Consider the following 22,839-nt stretch of genomic DNA (forward strand, 5'->3'; position numbering starts at 1 on the left):
ACCACAGTCCCTACACATGACTATGTTTACCCTACTCTATACGGTGACAAATTCCCAAGATAATCTTCTGATGAGCTACTCTGATAATCAAGAAACACTCACTGAAATACGAGACGCGAAAACTACGCTAGGTTTTCCCAGAAAAACTATTTAAAAGCTAAGCGCAGCAAATAAGTACAAAAACGCTTTATACAAACAGTACTCGCTGCTGCTGGTGCTCTCGCTCTGGCTGTCACAAGACAACTGCTGATTCAAGTGACTAGTGGCTAACGGCCGCGAAACAAACAAAAGACGGTTTTAGGGCGCTTTCTGTTCTAAACGATCAAGAAAACACTAAGAAATCTAACACGAAAACTACGTAAAGTTTTATCAAGAACTGTTAGTTACTATGCAGAGCAGATAAACACAAATAGAATCCCTTCCTTAGTGGAAGGTCGTAAACAAAATGTAAAATAAACGCTTTATACAAACAGTACTCGCTGCTGCTGGTGCTCTCGCTCTGGCTGTCACACGAAGGAAGCAAGGAAAATTAAGTGACTAACAACAGAAGTGAATGAAATAAATACCAAACATTACGCCTTTGTAAGACACGAATAACTGTACTTAATCTTATCACTTCATCGTCAAAGCAGGTCTGTGTTGACGATCCACACGAATCTGGCACTGATACATGGAGAGTTAAACCGGCTGCTTCTGTGTCATAGGACTATTTTACAGCTTTAGATGGATTGTCGAATCTTTGTGGCAGTTTCCTCTTCATCGTCAGTTGAGGTGGCTTATTTGGGATGTCAATCATTGTGGGTACTGCATTTCACACGAGTTTCTTATTTTCTGCGTTCATGAAGGGGCTGTTTTCATAGGGTCTTCTCGTCTGGTATTAACTAGCCATTTTCTGCTCCTAAAACGAAACATTGATCATTAATACACATGTAGTTTGCAAGTGAATCCTGACGATACAGTTTAGTAACATGATGGTGTATACCTCTCAGGATCCCTAGGAAACCGAAAAAAAGACAGCTGTGGTGTCTTCTTCCTGTTGTTGTGCAATTTATTGCGCTACAAACGCTCCCGCTTGTAAAAACCATTGTAGAAATATAAATAAACAACCACTATTCGCTTTCACGATCGCGCTGATCCCACAGTTTAAGTTACTGGCCGCTTGGGGCACTGCTGACGCGGTAGGCAACAAAATCGAGGCGAAGTGTCGCGACTGTGGTGTATAGCATACCGCCGCGAAAAATGGGTGAAGTAGAACATCTTTACTGATAAACGCTGGAATGCAGATGTTTTTGAAAACAAAACGAAAATAAAAAATTATTTGTTGTGGTGCCGAAAGATGGACACGAAATTCGTGCGCTGAAGACAAGAAATGACTGACTGAAATCTTACACAGTAATATTATGCAAGGTCATATAACTATGGTGCAATAAAATTAGCCAACGTCTCTATCAATACATTCCAGTGAATCGTTTATTGCAATATAGTGCATGCTGGTAAGATAAATTAGCCTGTAAAACTGATAATACGAAGTAGTGATGGGCTAAATAGCGATTTTCCGATATCAGCGATTTCTGTGAATGCTACTTTTCAGTATCCATTATTCTTAACTGTGATTTGTCGCAGTTAAGAGTCGCAGTTAAGGAACCTAGGTCGTGTATCCCTCCGCCTCTGCGACTTCTGCGATTTCTGCTACTTCTGCGACTACCGCGATTTCTGCGATTTCTGTGACTCCTGCGATTTCTGCGACTTACCACCGTATGAAAAAGTTACATCTGTCCACACAGAAAATTGCATCTCAACAAACCTGTCATTGGTAAATATGTTTTACGTTTGTTCTTCCGTTGGCTTTAAGTTTGTATTAAAGAAACAACTGTGAAAATGTTAATAGTGTAATTAATATGTAAGTAGCCATACAGTAGCGTAATAGTTCGTGTTTATAAAATGAATTCTAACATATTGTTATGTTCACAGGTACGCGAACTACATTTCAGTCACTCAGTAAAGTGATAACTCAAAATATCATTGTCAACAGATCTGGAGAAATTGCCACTGCGTCTTTAGACCGTTTTCGTCAAACGAGAGGTTAGTTTCTAAGTGTTTCGATGGACTTCATTACTTCAGTGAGATCGTTCTTGCAAATGTGAAATATACCCCATTGAGTGGCTTTCATTAGAGCAAATTTTAGCAATCTACTCTGTCAATTATATTGCTTGTAATTAGTGACAGCAAAAATTGTTTAATAATCCTTGCGATTTTGCAGACACAGTTCTGACTCTGATTACTGGTTGCTGTACGTATCTATCCGCCTCAAGGCTGTTGAGAGAGACTCGTGCAGATTCAAGACAGCTTTTAGAAGATTTTGCAGTTTAAAAGTGACATAATTGTGAAATAAGTGTGCAGATGAGTGATTAAACTGTGTTTTATTGAAGTTGTTGTGCGATTTTAAAGGAATAATAAATGTTAAATACAGTGAGTGAATAATGAAAATCTCATTTTCCACATGTTTAAGCCGTCCTATACCCGTAATTTTCCGCCACTTAATTACCGGTAAACACTTGTTGGAGAGTGACATGCCCCCCCCCCCCCCCCCCCACTGTTGTGTGACACTGACCTGTAACATATCCCAAAGTCTACAATATGCATTTTGAGACTGTTGACATGAAAGTGGGAAGTTCAGATCTTGCAGTTAAATCAGGAATAGCTTAAGTGCATTACTTGAAAGTAACACAGGAAAAGCTTACTTATGTAGGTGGTAGTAGTGTCGGCAAAAAGTTCTTGTGTGTGAAGTTGCCATGTAGAACACCAGGTGTAAAACTTTTATCTCGAGTCTTGAACTGTGTCAGAACAAAAGTGAGGCATTCATATGACTCAATAATACTGTTTTCATTTCACTACACTTATACAGATGTCTGAGTTCTGCTGTGTTAACATTGCAAAGTCCTGTAGGCATGTGGAGTATTAAGCAAAACTGTCATGTTGGAAGCAGAATCAAACACATTTGTTACGTTACTTGATATTTTCAGGAGAAAAAGGTAATGTTGCTTCTTATTAATATAATACTTTCAGAGTCACAGCTGTGTTTGACCAACCATAACTGTTGCTGAATGTGCATGTCGTCATATAATGTGAAGGGCATATTTCAATAGTGGTACAAATTAATGATCCAAACTAACATAAATAAAGGTTCATCTCTAGCAAGAAGCCATATGCTTGAATATTTCTGGTATCTCAACTGCAGATTTTTCAGCGCTCATTTTTACTTTACGACTCTGTATTTCAAAATGAACAAAAATGGACTTGTAGCACTAATGAAATAAGTCCTTCATATGCACACACAGCACACCGATCTCGTGAGGCACAAGGCTCTCATAACGAAGTACGTACGTCGGTCAACAGATGGCACTAGGAAACGAATGTTAACTGCGCTTTTTAGTTGCTACTTGCGACTCTTAGTTCCGATTTGTCACAGAAATCGCGGTTTCTCGGTAGCGAATAGCGTACTATGAACTTTGCTCAACAGATGGCACCGTTAACTGCGCTATTTAGTTGCTACTTGCGACTCTTAGTTGCGACTTGTCACGGAAATCGCGGTTAGACTCGATAGCGTGTCGCAGAGATGAGCGTAGTACGAACTTTGGCCAACAGATGGCACTGTTAACTGCGCTTTTTAGTTGCTACTTGCGACTTCTAGCGCGACTTGTCACTGAAAGCGCAGAAAGCAGTACGGAATTCGGCCAACAGATGGCTCACGGCGTTGAATGTGAAATGCTACTTGCGACTGCTAACTGTGACTGAAATCGCAGTTAGATTTTGTAAAGTTGTTATTGTGATATCTGTGACTTCTCAATCACTGTGATTTCTAACATACGCGATTTCCTGCCCACCACTAATACGAAGTACCGTATCATTGTAAATAGAAATGAGTACTGAGAGGAGCACATGCTTGTTCTGTAAAATATACGATGGAGACGAACCCACAGAAGTGTTGTATCGGGATGAAGATTACATAGTGTTTCCAGATATTAAGCCGGCTGCGAAACATCATTATTTAGTAATTACGAGAGAGCACATACGGCATGCCAAACAACTGACTTCGAAAGATAAAAAAATTAGTAAGTTGTCAGACTAATTCTAAAGAGTTTTCTCTTTGTAGAATTAGTGTTAGAGAGTAGATTATTATGCGTTGTGATGCAGATACGAAACAAACCCTTTTCAGTGTGCGCATAATAGCACCGTGTAGTTTTGATTATTCATTTGTTTAAGAAATTGCAGGGGCAACAGTCTGGATGATTGACTGATCTGGCCTTGTAACATTAACCAAAACGGCCTTGCTGTGCTGGTACTGCGAACGGCTGAAAGCAAGGGGAAACTACAGCCGTAATTTTTCCCGAGGACATGCAGCTTTACTGTATGATTAAATGATGATGGCGTCCTCTTGGGTAAAATATTCCGGAGGTAAAATAGTCCCCCATTCGGATCTCCGGGCGGGGACTACTCAAGAGGACGTCGTTATCAGGAGAAAGAAAACTGGCGTTCTACGGATCGGAGCGTGGAATGTCAGATCCCTTAATCGGGCAGGTAGGTTAGAAAATTTAAAAAGGGAAATGGATAGGTTAAAGTTAGATATAGTGGGAATTAGTGAAGTTCGGTGGCAGGAGGAACAAGACTTTTGGTCAGGTGATTACAGGGTTATAAATACAAAATCAAATAGAGGTAATGCAGGAATAGGTTTAATAATGAATAAAAAAAAATAGGAGTGAGGGTTAGTTACTACAAACAGCATAGTGAACGCATTATTGTGGCCAAGATAGACACAAAGCCCATGCCTACTACAGTAGTTTATATGCTAACTAGCTCTGCAGATGATGGAGAAATTGATGAAATGTATGACGAGATAAAAGAAATTATTCAGGTGGTGAAGGGAGAAAAATTTAATAGTCATGGGTGACTGGAATTCGTCAGTAGGAAAAGGGAGAGAAGGAAACATAGTAGGTGAATATGGATTGGGGGGAAGAAATGAAAGAGGAAGCCGCCTTGTAGAATTTTGCACAGAGCATAACTTAATCATAGCTAACACTTGGTTCAAGGATCATAAAAGAAGGTTGTATACCTGGAAGAATCCTGGAGATACTAAAAGGTATTAGATAGATTATATAATGGTAAGACAGAGATTTAGGAACCAGGTTTTAAATTGTAAGACATTTCCAGGGCCAGATATGGATTCTGACCACAATCTCTTGGTTATGAACTGCAGATTGAAACTGAAGAAACTGCAAAAAGGTGGGAATTTAAAAAGAGATGGGACCTGGATAAACTGAAAGAACGAGAGGTTGTAGAGAGTTTGAGGGAGAGCATAAGGGAACAATTGACAGGAATGGAGGAAAGAAATACAGTAGAAGAAGAATGGGTAGCTCTGAGGGATGAAGTAGTGAAAGCAGCAGACGATCAAGTAGGTAAAAAGACGAGGGCTAATAGAAATCCTTGGGTAACAGAAGAAATATTGAATTTAATTGATGAAAGGAGAAAATATAAAAATGCAGTAAATGAAGCAGGCAAAAAGGAATACAAACGTCTCAAAAATGAGATCGACAGGAAGTGCAAAATGGCTAAGCAGAGATGGCAAGAGGACAAATGTAAGGATGTAGAGGCTTGTCTCACTAGGAGTAAGATAGATACTGCCTACAGGAAAATTAAAGAGACCTTTGGAGAGAAGTGAACCACTTGTATGAATATCAAGAGCCCAGATGGAAACCCAGTTCTAAGGGAAGGCAGAAAGGTGGAAGGAGTATATAGAGGGTTTATACAAGGGCGATGTACTTGAGGACAATATTATGGAAATGGAAGAGGATGTAGATGAAGATGAAATGGGAGATACGATACTGCGTGAAGAGTTTGACAGAGCACTGAAAGACCTGAGTCGAAACAAGGCCCCGGGAGTAGACAACATTCCATTAGAACTACTGACGGCCTTGGGAGAGCCAGTCCTGATAAAACTCTACCATCTGGTGAGCAAGATGTATGAGACAGGTGAAATACCCTCAGACTTCAAGAAGAATATAATAATTCCAATCCCAAAGAAAGCAGGTGTTGACAGATGTGAAAATTACCGAACTATCAGTTTAATAAGTCACAGCTGCAAAATACTAACGCAAATTCTTTACAGACGAATGGAAAAACTGGTAGAAGCAGACCTCGGGGAAGATCAGTTTGGATTCCATAGAAATGTTGGAACACATGAGGCAATACTAACCTTACGACTTATCTTAGAAGAAAGATTAAGAAAAGGCAAACCTACGTTTCTAGCATTTGTAGACTTAGAGAAAGCTTTCGACAATGTTGACTGGAATACTCTCTTTCACATTCTAAAGGTGGCAGGGGTAAAATACAGGGAGCGAAAGGCTATTTACAATTTGTACAGAAACCAGATGGCAGTTATAAGAGTCGAGGGACATGAAAGGGAAGCAGTGGTTGGGAAAGGAGTGAGACAGGGTTGTAGCCTCTCCCCGATGTTATTCAATCTGTATATTGAGCAAGCAGTAAAGGAAACAAAAGAAAAATTCGGAGTAGGTATTAAAATTCATGGAGAAGAAATAAAAACTTTGAGGTTCGCCGATGACATTGTAATTCTGTCAGAGACAGCAAAGGACTTGGAAGAGCAGTTGAACGGAATGGATAGTGTCTTGAAAGGAGGATATAAGATGAACATCAACAAAAGCAAAACGAGGATAATGGAATGTAGTCAAATTAAATTGGGTGATGCTGAGGGAATTAGATTAGGAAATGATATACTTAAAGTAGTAAAGGAGTTTTGCTATTTAGGGAGTAAAATAACTGATCATGGTCGAAGTAGAGAGGATATAAAATGTAAACTGGCAATGGCAAGGAAATCGTTTCTGAAGAAGAGAAATTTGTTAACATCGAGTATAGATTTAAGTGTCAGGAAGTCATTTCTGAAAGTATTTGTATGGAGTGTAGCCATGTATGGAAGTGAAACATGGACGATAACTAGTATGGACAAGAAGAGAATAGAAGCTTTCGAAATGTGGTGCTACAGAAGAATGCTGAAGATAAGGTGGGTAGATCACGTAACTAATGAGGAGGTATTGAATAGGATTGGGGAGAAGAGAAGTTTGTGGCACAACTTGACTAGAAGAAGGGATCGGTTGGTAGGACATGTTTTGAGGCATCAAGCGATCACAAATTTAGCATTGGAGGGCAGCGTGGAGGGTAAAAATCGTAGAGGGAGACCAAGAGATGAATACACTAAGCAGGTTCAGAAGGATGTAGGTTGCAGTAGGTACTGGGAGATGAAGAAGCTTGCACAGGATAGAGTAGCATGGAGAGCTGCATCAAACCGGTCTCAGGACTGAAGACCACAACAACAACAACAACAACAACAACAAGAAATTGCACTCAACATGCTTACGTAACTTACAAAATATGAGTTGCAAATAGTTAGGGGATAAATTATGCCACATAACGTGACATACGTGCGTTCTTATATATTTCCCTCAGATTTATGATTTACACATTAGTTTACACAGCAGTATGGGACACAGTTCATATTACATTCTTTCAAAAGCTTAACAGATACTTGGACTGAAACAATCTTTGACAGATAACAAAAATCCACCAATATTCAAAAAATACCAGATTGATCAAGGAACAGGAATGCAATAGTTGGAGTGTTATTGAACAAAGTCATTTGTAATAGAGCAATATTGTGAGTAAATGAGGATGTGTTAAGGTAAAGCGAATTACTTAAAACTTTTTTAAATGTCAAGAGGTGGAACATTCAGTGATTTGAAGCAAGTCCAGACAGATGCACACATTAAGAAAGAGAAAATGTTGTTATACATTCAGCATACTATGTTAACAATAAAATATCATCAAAGTTATGAAGTCTGTTTGAGTTTTCAGCTGACTACAGTTTGATATGAAGCAACATTTTGACTTACATCCAGTTTGTCACCTTGTGATGAAATACCAGTTTCCATTGAAAGAGAATTCTGAATCCCACTCTTCTGCCGAGGGGACGGGCTGTTCATTCTGTCTGCTGTTCTCAGTGAGAAAAATTCTTGACAAATTTGCAATAATGCAGCAATATATGCTGAACTCAGCAGGAAATCACTGTCATGATTAAAAATCATTGTTAATGCTGATTTATGCCACTTCCTCTTTTATGACACTAGGTATTTGTATAAATTGTAAATTGAACATATTGGTAAGTGCTATGACCAAATATGCAAACTACTATACTTGTAAATTAAGTTGACAATTGGCCACCTGCGACAAGAATAGCTTATGTTGTTTGCACGTATTACACTATGAGATCACCTCTTGGTAAAGAATTGCACACACATATGGAGTACTTTTGGAAAGGAGCTCAGGAAACCAAGCTAAAACCAAAATTTTTTGCCGATATATGAAAGATATTTTTGTGATTTCACCAGATAGTGAAAAAAATAGGATGGAATTCGTGAAACACCTCTACAGCATTTACAGTAACATGAGGTTTGTGAAAGAAAGTGGATGCCTTCCAGTCCCACACATTCTAATAAAGAAAAAGTTTGTTGCTTTATTCAGCCATTCTGTATCCAGGAAGAAAATGCTCAAGAAGTACAAAGACTCTACTGTCTGCCACAGAGCAGTACTGTGGTCTTCACCTGGGTGTACAGAGTTCAAGCCACCTGCAACAAGAATAGCTTACGTTCCAAGTTACAGAAACTGCAAGAAATCTTCAACAATACATATATTCCAAACAGTAATTTTTGTAGTTGTTAAAACTTTAGCAACTATGCCTAGTCAGAATTGCAAGTAAAATGTGTTCTCCAGATGAACAGCAAGAATGAGAATATGAAGAGAACAAGAAAACATCACATTTTTAGCCTTGCTACGATATGTAAGGCCACACTTTGCCTTTTATAATGAATGCTACACGAGGTGATCCATTGGTAAATAAATAAATAATAATAATAATAATAATAATTTGGGAGGTTGGTGGTTTAGATCCCTGCTCAAGTATACATCCACATCTATACTCTGCAAACCACCATGAGGTGCATGGCAGAGGGTACAGCCCATTGCACTGTTTACTATGGTTTCTTCCTGTTCCATTCATGTTCGAGTGGGAGAAGAATGATCGTTTGAGTGCTTCTGTGTATGCAGTAAATATTCTAATCTTATATTCATGATCCCTATGTTAGCAATATGTAGGGGATTGTAGTATATTTCTAGAATCATCATTTAAAGCCGGTTGTTGAAACTGTAATAGACTTTCTCGGTATAGTTTATGTCTATCTTCAAGAGTCTTCCAGTTCAGTTTCTTCAGCATTTCTTTGTCACTCTCCCAGGAATCAAGCAAACCTGTGACTATTAATGCTGCCCTTCTGTGTGTACATTCAGTGTCCCCTGTTAGCCCTACTTGGTATCGGTCGCAAACACTTGAGCCATAGTCTGTAACCGGTCACACGTGTCATTTGTGAGCAGTCTGCTTTGTAGATTGGTTGCAATTCCCCAGTATTCTATCAATAAATCAGAGACTACCACCTGCTTTACCCGTGACAGAGCCTCTATGATCATTCTGTTTCATATCCCTACGAAGTGCTGTACCCAGGTATTTTTATGAGTTGGCTGATTCCATCATTGATATTATAGGATACTGTGTATTTTTTTGTTTTGTGAGGTGTACAATTTTACATTTCTGAACATGTAAAGCAAGTTTCCTATCTTTGCACCACTTTGAAACCTTGTCGGGATTTGACTGAATATTTATGCAGCTTCTTTCAGATAGTACTTTGTTATAGATAACTGCATCGTCTGCAAAAAGGCTGAGGGTACTATTAATATTGTCTGCATGGACATTAATGAATAACAAGGGTCCCAACACACTTCCTGGGTACATATGTGAAGTTATTCCTACATCTGATGATGACTCTACATCTGAGATAACATGCTGCGTCCTCTGTACCAAAAAGTGCTCAATCCAGTCACAAATTTCACTTGATACCACACATGATCGTCCTTTTGACAATAAGTGTAGGTTTGGTACTGAGTCAAATGCTCTTGTCGGAAATCGAGAAATCTGACTAACTTCATCCAAAGCTTTCAGTATCTCATGTGAGAAAAGTGCAAGTTGGGTTTCACATGATCGAGGTTTACAGAATTCATGCTGGTTGGCATTGAGGAGGTCAACTGGTTCAATATATCTCATTATGATTGGCTTCTAACATTCTACAAGAAATTGTTGTCAGGGACATTGGATGATAGTTTTGTGGGTCACTTCTAGTACCCTTCTTCTACACGGGTATGACCTGAGGTTTTTTCCATGAGCTGGACAAGGTTTTTTGTTTAAGTGATCTGCAATAGATTATAGTTAGAAGAGGGGCTAACTCAGCTGCAAATTCAATATAGGATCTGACAGGAATTCCATCAGGACCTGGAGCTTTGTTCAGTTTTAACCATTTCAACTGTTTCTTAACTCTGCTGACACTTATTTCAGCCATCTTATTCAGTGGTATAAGGATTAAACTATGTTGTCCTTTGTAAAGGAACATTTGAAAATGGAGTTAAGCATTTCAGCTTTCGCTTTGTTGCCCTCAGTTTCAGTTTCCATCTCCTTCACTGGGGACTGTGTGGAGTAGCAGGTTATTAATTATAATAATGATTATATTATATAGTCATATCATAAGTAATGATGTATTAAATGATGATGATGATGATGATCATAAGTAATAGAAGAAAATATTTGAAATATTGGAATATTGTTGAATTGCTGTAAATATTGGAATATTGTTTGCCGCCTTTTACAAGAACCTGGAAACCATTTCTGCTGTTAGCTAGAAAACGATGGAGAACATAGTTCCCAAACTGCAAGTCCACATGCTTGTCCAGCGCACTGAAAGAAATGTTTCTATTCTCTATTTGCTCAGTGGAATCAGAACTATAATTGTAAATCAAGATTTTGAGTTCTAATTGATAGATATACATATTTGGTAAAGTTTCACATGCTCAACATTGTAATACTGACAATAAATCTCTGTCCTACACAGCACTATGACCAGTTCAGAGGCGACCTCCACAGTAAGTTCCTATTGTCTTTCACCCTTACTCCTGATAATGAAAATAACTGATCGCCACAAAAGTGGAACATAATTGTCATCACTTGCCACGCAGCTTTGTTAACATTATGGGCAGCACACCAACAGTTACTTCTGTGAAATCTAAGTGATCCAGGACAGTGTACAGTTCTCACGAGTTCACTTTCTAAAATTACTGAAAATATGTGTTTAGTAACAGGCTGTCTCTGACGTCATCCGAGGCAGTGTGCACTCCAGCATTTGACTGAGGCAGATCATACAGTGGCTAGGTGCGATGTGAAGCGTAGTCTTGCCTCTCAGGTTGTATTTGTATATGTGGCGCTTCAAACGGCCAAGGGAACAACTGCTGTCATCTGCCCTATGTTCATGGTAGCGGCCTCTAAACAGCCACTTTCTCAGATACAGAATATTTTATAACACTGTCGTGTATTAATTTAGAATCTTCTTAATTTTTGTATGCATAGAGTTAAGTTGGTTGAAAAGGTTTTAGCTCACCTACGTTTAAACTTCGCCGTCTAGAATTTTCAGAATGGAACTGACAGTAGAACCTAACCTCTGAACTACAACTTTTAGAGACCTTGTATTTGTTATTCCTTGCATCCAGGCCTTGAAACTTGTTATAGCTCTATTATTTAATAGGTTTCATCACATGCTGTAACCAAAACTTTCTAGCATTAATGTAACAAATACTTAATCTATTACAAATAAGGAAATTTTAGATCCAAATTTAGTTTTCTGCAAATTACTCGATAACTATTAGAGTTAGCTCTGTGGGGTTACATAGTTAATATTTTTATATTGAACTGAAGCTTCATAAAAATTTTCACATTTCTAAGTCTAACATTTAGCGCCTTCAATTTTTCTTAAAAATGCGGATTCTGCCCAAAATATTTCTTTAATCATGTTGAGACTTGTACCAGTTAATTTTGACATACATCTGCACATTATGACAAATTTTTTGGTTTCTAGATTTATTATTTAGTGCCATTTATTTTTTTCTTAAAACGATGTATTTAGGGAAAAATATTGACCTGATCATTTTGAGATTTGACAGTTTACAAATTAATATACTTGAGGGGAGATGCTCGGGTTAGTTACACCAAACAATCCCCATTCAGCAGTAGTTCCTTTACTTACCTAAACACAGGCAAGGCTCACAAAGAACTAAACATCGCAGAACAGCCCAAAGACAATCTCAGAGTCCAAAGACGATGCTCAGAGTCCATATCGATGCTGGTGTCGACCTCATCGGTGCCACATAGCCCCCACTGTCACCCCCCCCCCCCCCCACCCACCCCCGGAAACCCCCCCTCGCCCCACCCGCAGTACAGAGTACTCTTGAGAGGCTGGGAGGGGGAGGGGTGACTAAGGCGTCGGCAGGGGTGGTCCGCGGGAGCCGGACCACGGTCAGCTCGACAACGTCGTCGGGGAGCTGTGTGGGTAGATGTTGTGAAGGAAGGTTTGGCCACCGGACCTGGAAGTCGTTGAAGCGAGCTGGGCATCGTACTGGTCGTGTGGCGACAGGTAGGCCGGCAGTTTGCGGGTGGAACGGAGCGACGACGACGATGTCTCCAGTGGGCGTGACGAACACACAAAGCATGTCCTGGTCGACGTTGGGCGGGAGGGGAACACATTTCACCATGTGGCAGGGAATGGTGGAGGTTGTGTCATGAGCACTGGATGCAGAGAAACACACGGCGAACAGTGTATAATCGCGCAGCATTATTGTTAAGTCGTGGATTATGTCCGGGGGGACAGGCACAAACACCTCAAGCGAGGGCACGTTCAAGACGGTGGGCGTGAGGAACCTCGGCAGGGCGAGGCAGGCAACAGTGAAGAGGTCGAAGGGACCGGCGAAGGGCCCGGCGGCAAGGGTGTGATTGTAGGTAAGCTTGACGTGGGCAGCATGTGGTCACTCGACGGAGTGCATGAGACCAGAAAACAGGGCGAGGTCGGAGAAGAGTTCGATGATTGGAGCTCGAAGTCACCCGATCGAGTGTGTAAGTCTGACGTGGTGGGAGTGGTCGGAGAGTTGTGAGCCACGAGAGTGAGTGGCGTGGTCATGGCCTGAAGGGGGGTAGAAGTGGGCTCGACATGAGCAGGCTTAAGTCTGTTGAAAGAGACTGTGACAGCTGAATCTTTCATCTGGGTGTCATAGGTGTTGGCTGAGTGCCGGAGAACTCGGTACGGGCCGGTATATGGAGGTTGGAGGGTAGCACGGACAGTGTCATCTCGGAGCATGACGTACTCGCAATTGTCCAGAGATTTCGGGACGTGAACCTTAGGGCGGGAATGGCTTGCATGCGGAGGGATGTGGAGGTAGATGAAGTGGCGTCTGATGCGGTCCACGAAGGAAGATACGTCAGACTGAGGGAGAGAAGTGGAAGGGCTCACAAGTTCGCCAGGGAGAACAATGTTCTGGCCGTATACAAACTCGGCTATTGTGCCTTTGAGGTCTTCCTTATAGATCCCACGAATGCTGAGTAGCACAAGGGGAAGGGCCTCCGTCCATAAAGATTCGTGGCATCGAAGAGCCGCCTTGAAAGTGGGGTGCCACCGCTCGACTAGCCCGCTACTTTGCGGGTGATATGCTGTGGTATGGATGCGTCGGATGCCGCAAATGTTACAAATCGCGTTGAACAGGTCCGACTCAAATTGTCTGTCCTGGTCAGTCGTGATGATAGCTGGACATCTGAAACGCGATACCCATGACTTGACAAAAGCTCAAAGAACAGTTTCTGCCGTAATATTGGGGAGGGGGACAGCCTCGACCCAGCGAGTTGTTCGGTCGATAGACGAGAGAACGTAACAAAAGCTGTTAGAGGGGGAGAGAGGGCCGACAATGTCAATATAAATATGCTGGAAACGCCCAGGAGGGATCGAAAAGGCGCCGAGGGGGATTGAAGCGTGCTTGTGTACTTTGCAGCGTTGGCACACGACGCAGGAGTGTGCCCATTGCTGGCAGTCCTTGTTGACATTTCTCCACACAAAGTTCTCCGCTACGAGGCAGGTGGACGCATGAACACCGGGGTGGACTAAATTATGCAATGCGTTGAAGACAGCTCGACGGAGTGTGGTTGGGATGAAGGGGCGTAATGTGCCCGTACTGTCGTCGCACCAGATCTCACCAGAAATGCCAGGGAAGGTGGTGCGGACAAAGTGTAGTGAAGAGGTAGAGTCTGAAATCGGGTTTTGTTGGAGGTTAGGCAGTTCAGAGAGGTCTAACAGCGAATGGGCGGTGTCGACTCGTGAAAGGAAATCGGCAACTATATTGTCAGCACCCTTTATGTGTCTGACATCGGTGGTGAACTGAGATATGAAGTCTCTGTATCTGAAGCGGCGAGGAGGCAGGTCAGCTGGCGAGTTTGTAATGGCCACAGCCAGGGGTTTGTGGTCCGTTAAAAGATAGAAAGCATGACCCTCAACGTCAGTCTTAAAATGTTTGATCGCTTCGTAGACGGTGAGCAACTCCCTGTCAAACGCGGAATATTCCCATTGTGCATTGGTGAGCTTGCACGAGAAGAACTCAAGAGGCGAAGTTTGGCCATCGATTGTCTGGCTAAGGACTGCGCCAATGGCAGTATCGCTCGCGTCTGTGATGATGAAAACCTGCGCATTGGGATGAGGATGCACGATGGTGCAGGCCTTGGCAAGAAGATTTTTGAGGGCAGTGAAAGAGTCAGTCATAGCAGGGGTCCATGGAACGGGCCGAGATCCAGAAGTGTTGGTGCCTGCCAAGGCGTCCATCAGTGGAGCCTGAATCTCCACAGCCCGAGGTAGATGTCGGCGGTAATAATTAACCGTCCCCAGAAAGCGCCGGAGCTCTTTGAATGACGAAGGTGTGGGTAGGTTTAGTATTGTTTGTAGTTTCTCAGGGCGCAGTGAAATGCAGTCGGCAGAGACCCGAAAACCAAAAAAAGTGACAGCGGGTTGATGTAGCTGCAATTTGTCCTGGTTGGTCTCGATGCCTGCTGCCACGAGTGTGTTCATAACAGTTTGCACATGTTGAATGTTGTCCTCGACGGAGGAGCTGAACACAACCATGTCATCAAGATATGCAAAGCAGTATTTTAGGTCGAATAGCACTTCGTTGATGAAGCATTGCCAGGTCTGGGTTGCGTTTTTCAGACTGAAGGGCATGAATCGAAACTGAAATAACCCGATCGGGGTGGTGACTGCTGTCTTCTCGATGTCTTCAGGTGCCATGGGGATCTGGTGGTAGGCCCGTTTGCAATCAATGACAGAGAACGTGGTCGCATCTGCGAGGGAACTGGTAAAGTCGGCAATGTTGGGTATGGGTTAGGTGTCTATTATTGTTTGTGCGTTTAGTCGACGGTAGTCTCTGCGCATGCACCAGCACCCGTCTGTCTTGGGTGTCATATGTATGGGCGTAGACCAGCTACTGGCAGAGGGTTCAATGACGCCGGAGCTCAGCAGTTTAGAAATCTGATTTTTAAGGTCGGAGAGGCGCTCAGAACAAAGACAATGTGGTTTACTGGAGATCAGGGGACGTGGCGTGAGGCGAAGCTTGTGAACCGTGTGATTGGTGATGACAGAAATGTTGCCAGTGGCACGGGAGGCGGTTTGTTTACAATGTATGGTGTGCGGGGCTGGCGAGGCGTGGTCATGGTGTTCAGAGCCACTCGGCAGATCCGACGGGAGCCGAGGCGGCGAAATGTCCCAGGAGTCGACGCGACAAGATGGCCGCCGGCCCGAAGCAGTGGTACCGTGGTCGGGTGAGCTCGGTAGAGCTCGTCAAGCGTTAGTGAGTCCATTGTCAGAGGGCGCGGCCTGTGGCAGCACGGTGGGGGGGAAACGCTTGGCGCGAGTGCATTGTTTGTGTTGTCAGTGGCGGTCGCACGGCGGCGCGCAGGAGCCGAAGTTGCATAGTTTGAGGTGCTGTCCGCGAGGGGCGGGGTAGGAGCCGTCAGTTTGGGAACACGTGACGCTCGTTGCGCATGCGCACTTGTGTTCGGCCGAGTGTCAAGTGCTGCCATGTTTGGAGGGTGTGGCCCTGCGGAGCTGTCAGTACATGTTATGGCAGTCTTGATAGCACAGTTGCGAGGGGTAGCGGGAGGTAAACACACGGAGGCTCGATTGCTGGGACTGCAAGCAGGTTCGGCGCACTTACTGACCTTGCTTTGTCCTTGCTGTAGTGTCTGTAATTCCTTTGCTGCATCAGAGAGCTGGAGCTGTGTTTCGTGGAGCTGGAGAGAGAGCTCGAAGTTTCCCTTGCATAGGCGAGCGACATGTTCAAGCTCAACAAGGCACTTGTGCGTGGTTTCTTGTAATGTCGTCACCAGAGACAAGCATGTAGGGATGAGATGAACCTGAACCGATGTGTCACAGGGGGGTTTGCTCGACGGAGCACAGGGGAACTGAGTCTTGGACGGATGGTGAAACACGGTGCTTCGCACTAGGCCCGGTGAAAGTTTGTGGTGTCACAAGAAGTCAATGCCTAGTATAGGTTCATCAGTTTCGCACACTAAAAAAGTCCACTCGAGTTTGCAGTTTGCGAAGAGTGAGACGACGTGGGAAGTTGAACCCGAGCATTGTAGTTTAGTTGAATTCACGGCTTGCAGTGAAGTGTGATGAGGGCAGATGTTCGACGACACTGAGGACGTAGGCGGCAGCGAAACATCAGCGCCTGTGTCCACTAGGAAAAGCTGTCCCGACAAAATGTCTTTAATGTAAAGTCGTCCGCAATTATCCGGTCGTTCTCGGACAGAATGGAGCACTGGGGAGTGCCTGTCATATTGTGCGCAGGGTGGTCTGCAGTTCCGTGCCACCTCACCAAACCGTGTGTGGAAGTAACAGTATGGGTAGTGGGGTTGCATTTCCTGCGGAAAGTTCATTGCCAGTGGTGGTGGCCGCAGCAGGTTCGGTTGCAGGAGGGGGCGTGACCGTGGGTGGAGCCGGTGACATCCCAGTTGCTTGTTTACTGCTTCCCAGAGCGAGCGGAACGGTCGGCACATTACAGCCCCGGCCGTGTCCAGCCGCAGGGCAATGAGCTTGAACCTGAGACTTGTCAGGTAGGCAGTGGCTGGCGAAATAGAGCAGTGATGCACCGTGTAGCTTGTCAGCAATTGTCATTCTTTGCTCGACAAGTTCAGGAGACCTTTGAGCCAGAGCAAAGCGGATGTGAGGAGATAGTTTATCTGTCCAGATGGCGGGGAGAGCTGTGTCTGAGAATAGATCGGCGCTGACCAGGGCACGTAGCCGTCTTCAGAGCTGGGAAGGTTTGTCGTTGCCTACTTGCTCGACGTGGAGCACTTGCCTCCAGGGTATGTGGCAACGGCGGCTGTTCGGGTGGCAGCGTGAAGGTGACACGTTGTGGTTGAGCGCTATCAGTCGCGATGCGGTAGGCTGATGCAGGTGAGACTCCATAATGTGTCGATTGCAGTTGCGGAAGCTCAACACGCTGCGGGTGTGTTCGGATTGACGCGTCGTGGAAGACCGACGCGAATCAGGCACCGGGATGTGCCAAGAACGGTAGCGGAAGCTCGACTGGAGCTGGCATGGGGGCAACAAGTGAGTAAAAGTTCAAAGTTGGAGAACGCATGTTGGTCCGCAGAAGGCTCGACGTATGATCAGAGCCGGGGCCGCCTGTGTTGCAGGGAGGCTGCGGAGGTGCGGGCTGTCCAGAAGCACAGTGTGGGGAATGATGTCCAACGTGAGATGGAATGTGTGAATGTTCACTGTTCATAGTCACTCCACTCAAAACGGTGTGTAGATAAGGTGAATGTCGTGGCACAAAACACTGAGGCGTAGCAGTGGGGCAGAGGTGGAGGTCAGGCAAAGATAACAAGTTATTGTTCCTGTTGCAGGCCGAGGTATCGGAGTAGGAAGGCATGTGCTGATGCTGAACCGAGGCAGGTGCAGACGTGGTCGGATGCTGAGGTGGTTGACCTGTGGACCAAGCAGTTCCGGCCACGTTGCAGGTATCCGCGTGGTACTGCACGGATTTCGGCGTGGTAAATCGTTGTCCTGGCGGTAGTAGGTTGTCCGACGAAGCATTTGCAGAAATCGCCATTGGTCCCGCATGGCACAGAGACCCGTAATAAGTAACTGCACAGCCGATGAGGGAAGGCACATGTGGCGGGAACAAAGGCATTTGATAGCCGGAGTCATGCACACTCCTAACCTCAGTTATTGTTGCAGGCCCGAAAACGTCCGTCCAAATCAGTGGAATCGTCGAGTGAGAGGCATCGTGTTGCAGTCCTGGCAGGTGTACATCGCCCGCAACACGATGCATGTCGATCACAAAATCCGGCATTAGGCACTAGGCCGAAGTCATTGTTTGAATGCTGTGTCGATTTAATACACGTGGAAATAACCGACACGGAGGTCGCAGACACAGTAAAACGGCGAAAACGGAAGACTTTACAACTCGGGGTCACCAGTGAAGGGAGATGCTCGGGTTAGTTACACCAAACAACCCCCATTCAGCAGTAGTTCCTTTATTCACCTAAACACAGGCAGAGCTCACAAACAACTAAACATGGCAGAACAGCCCGAAGACAATCTCAGAGTCCAAAGACGATGCTCAGTGTCCATACCGATGCTGGTGTCGACCTCATCGGCGCCACATACTTAAGCACATGCTAACAGAGTTTGGAAAAGCAACCTTAACTTTTAATTCCATTCTTAAATTATGATGCAATACAATGTGTGGTGCACACAGATGCATTGTGGTGACATGGTGCTACTAACAGTGAACTGGGATAAGTACCGGCACACTTGCTTGCCTCTGTATTTCTCCACGATACATTCTGCATGGTAGTCATTGAAGGCATCATGAATTTCTCTCATGAGAGCCAAATATGTTTCATTCAGCATCTCGGTCTACAGCCATACACTTTTTTTTTTACACCTGTTGTGCAGTAATCTCTGTTTCTTCAGTAGTTTCTTTACGGTGACTGTATACCACGGAGATTCTCTTCCATTATGAACTGTTCTACTGGGTACATATATATCCAGTGCATGGTCAGCTATGCTTTTAAGCACAAGCCGTGGTTCCTCTTCATGCTTCTACCCTGTGCTAAAAGTTTCAAGTTCCTCACTGAGATATGACACTACTGATTTTTTATCTAGTTTGCTGAACATATGTATCTCTTTGCTTGTTTTAGTTGTCTTTTGTACTTTGGTAATCATTGTTGCCAAAACCACATCATGGTCACTGATACTAGTTTCAATGTGGACATCCTCAAAGAGCTCAGGTGGCCACTGTCAGATATCTGTGCCGACGGCGACTGTGTGTGTGTGTGGGGAGGAGGGGGGGGGTGCGACCTTGGTCTGGTTTTGACGGAGTCTTTGTCCAGTAGCTTTGCTTACTTTTAATTGTCCTTTATATGTACCTGTCTGTCGCTCAATGCCTCTTGTATGTGGTGAGTAGCAATCTATCCTATTTCATTATTGTTATTCCATTGCGAATTTTCCATTCTGGAATACAGTACCTAAAATTATTTGTAGCAATAGTCATAAGAAAAAAGACTTCTTGCAAGTTATTTCCAGCTCCTAGAATCTAGCAAATAGTGATCATCAACAAAGGTTTAACACTCAAAACATGTTATCTGGAAAAAAAAGAAGCACTGTATTAAGTGAATTTTTTCCTTTATTTTTGCAGTAGAAGACATGGTAAGAATTGGGAAGGAAGTACTGGAGGAAAGAGGTGGTGATCTGTCAGACTTAAGGTTTGTATAAGTATTAGTTTAGTCTGTTATGGGCATAATGAATAGTACTATAAAAATGTAAGCATACTTATTGGGAAAAAAGTGGGGGGGAGGGGGGGGGTTAACAGATCACTAGCTAAAATATTAAATTTTGTTTTGAAATAACCCTTTGGACATGGGAAGCTCAAATTCATAAGTTGAAAGGCAGAAAAGATCTAGTATTAAAAACTGCCCATATTACAACTCCTTATCATTCATTGCAGCTTGGGCTGCTTAAATGAAATATTTTTATTGGTGATAATTTTTATGTTCCAACATAAAATATTTGTAAAGTTATTGAAAAAATATAATAACCTTTTATAGTGCAGTACCTTAGTTGTTGTTAACGGTGTTCCATAAATTTATTGATGATTGATAATTGTGTGTGTACGTTTGGTTGACAGACTTGGATTTCATTTTCCTCCATTCTATTCAGTTGGACACTTGCATTTGCATGTGATTTCTCCTGCAAGTGATATGTCATTTGTCTCGCTGTTAATGTTTCGAAACAACTCGTGGCGGTTTGTCTCGGTAAGTTACATTAAGTGTTCTCTGATTTCCATTAACTAATCTGGATAACATATGAGAAAGTAAGACTTCTGTTTCATTTGCAGCCGGAATATGTTAAATCACATCTTTGATGAAGAGAAAACATAGGGGAAGCAGCTTTTCAGTAAATAGAATAAACTCTCTGAAGGACAATTTGCAAAGTAATGAGACTGAGTTTTTGATTGTAAGCATATGTATATATATTATGTACAGCATATTATACATTTCTAAATATTTGTATCTACTCTTTACCTCACTATTCCATTTTATGGCTACATGATATTATGAAGTTTGTCAGTGATGCTAAACAGTTTATGTATTTGTTGTTCTTTTTTTACAGTTTGTATTTTGGCTTCATAAACAGGTCTTCATACCATTTTTCCACTTTTTTGTTGTTAAGATGCTATATTTGTAACATAGCATAAACAAAACTCCAGAGACATATAGGCAGCCTACCTGCATTAAACTTCCATATTGTATGTATAAGCGTGGTTTATTTTCAATAGCATCATAATAAATAAACATACCGTGAACAAATTCTGAAATATACTGTGAACAAATTCTGAAATTTCATGTTGTGTGGGTGACATACACAATGATGGCAATTAAAGGTTTTTCATGACTGCATAAATATTTGTAATAAATGAAAAAGGTGCACATTTTGCTTGCTAGTGTGATATTCCTTCATAGCTCATAGCATAACTTTGCGCATCTTTTCAGGTACATGATCATCAATATTTTTTTATTTTATTTTAGCAAGCACACTGAACATCTTAGCCATTGAGAACTGTGTGCATCCATGCATAGAAGAAAAAGCACACACACTCTGTCTCTCTCTTTCTCTGTGACACGACAGACTATATTTGAGCATGGATAACATGTTTTGGTTGCAAGCAGCACTCAACTCATGCACGCTCTGGGTCACAGGGGCCTGTGGCCCAGGCAGGGCTGTGGTGATCATGTCAGCTGCCAATAATTGCCAGCAGCCATGTCAACCAGTCAGATTCAAAATAACAGACATGATGGCAGTTTCGCCACTGACACACACAAAGAATAATTTTATATTGTTTGTGTTTATACAGCTACAGCACAAACTGTAATAAATACAGTGAAGGACAATATATCAAATAAAGAGGAGAGCAACATGATTTTGCCAGTACACAGATATGATTTGTAAATAATATATGTGAGAAGATACAGAACCTAGATAATTTACGTAACTGAAATTTCGCAAATCTTCAGTAGCTTTTATAATATTTGTGGTACAAAAGAGATCAAGCTCTCTAATTGCAGTGTTCAATGATGCGCATCGATTGAGTTACATTTTGTAACAAAATTAAGCTGTAAGATACATACAAATCAGCAAGGCGGCCTGCATTGGCAGACATTGTTACACACCACATCCAACATTTAGTTCGTAAGATTTATACTTTTCATTATATTTTTGATTAATTGTTTATAAATTTGCATAGTTTTGCCCATAACTTATATAAACTTTCATAGTTATCATTATTCTGATCACTTCAGTGGAAAGAGGAGGAAATATCCAATAGTAAGGTGGTGCCATATCCATATTTATTACAAGAATTGGTGGCACAGAGATTACGCACTTATTTTTAGCACCACAACAAAACTTTATATTTGTTTAAATACCGGGCAAAGCACTGCACATAAAATTAAGTGTAAGGTATTGGTTTTGATGGTAATTTCAGCATGCAGTTAATGGCACAGTTGGGTTTTGGATATCATTTATCTATAAAAAGTTGTGAATCAGGCTGGTGAAAATACAAAGTCCTTTAGTGACATACATGCTGGTCCACCCGCGTGTGAAGTTGATTTGGACTATGAGTTTGTGCACTGAGTCTGGACTTTTACTCAGGGACTTTGAATGTTTTCTGCCACTAATCGACACTTAGGTTAATACATTGTGTCAGTTAGACTTATTTATATATGAGTTACTGTGGAGTTTAGCCTCTGTTAAATTTTAGCTGTGAACACTGCCTGTGTTTTCTAACTATTTTTGTTTATTAATTTTATATAGTGTGTTTGCTAACCACTGTATTGGGGGCTCAAGCTATTTTCAAATCACTTAATCACACAGTTGTTTTCACCAACCTGTGAATTAATGTGTGGATATTAATGATGATAAACTTTTATTAGTTAAATTATAAACTGTAGTAGTTGGGGTACGTTATTTAACATTGAGTGCATGTGCGTTCAGCCTGGTAATTATTTGTCTGTCTGATTAATACATCACAGGCAAATTTATTAGTTTATTTTATTTTAAAAGTTCACAGTAATTAGTTGTCTTTCTACAGTGCTATGGGAGCTGGGGATACCACCAAAGCTAATAATTCTCATGAAAATGACCCTAAGCAAAACAAGCTGCAAAATAAAAGTTAATGGCAAATATTCCAATAATTTTCCAGTCTTTCAAAAACTTAAGCAAGGGAATTGTGTGTCACCGACATTATTTAACT

General features: G+C 42.4%; 1 protein-coding gene across 2 annotated transcripts in view; it reads left to right on the top strand.

The window, feature by feature from the left end:
• LOC124607485 (adenosine 5'-monophosphoramidase HINT3-like) overlaps positions 1–20,971 on the top strand; it is a 191,664-nt gene extending 170,693 nt beyond the window's left edge. Inside the window, exons 1-4 of one of the 2 annotated variants that reach the window (XM_047139854.1) lie at positions 3,799–4,112; positions 19,726–19,792; positions 20,215–20,341; positions 20,425–20,971. In XM_047139854.1, the coding sequence (XP_046995810.1) occupies positions 3,920–4,112; positions 19,726–19,792; positions 20,215–20,341; positions 20,425–20,451 (414 nt within the window). In that variant the 5' untranslated portion in view covers positions 3,799–3,919 and the 3' untranslated portion in view covers positions 20,452–20,971. Of the gene's footprint in view, positions 1–3,798; positions 4,113–19,725; positions 19,793–20,214; positions 20,342–20,424 lie in introns of those variants that run through there. The other variant, XM_047139855.1, reaches the window with a different exon arrangement.
• Positions 20,972–22,839: the final 1,868 nt, after the last annotated feature.

Source organism: Schistocerca americana, chromosome 3, assembly GCF_021461395.2.
Source record: "Schistocerca americana isolate TAMUIC-IGC-003095 chromosome 3, iqSchAmer2.1, whole genome shotgun sequence".
Lineage (NCBI taxonomy): Eukaryota > Metazoa > Arthropoda > Insecta > Orthoptera > Acrididae > Schistocerca > Schistocerca americana.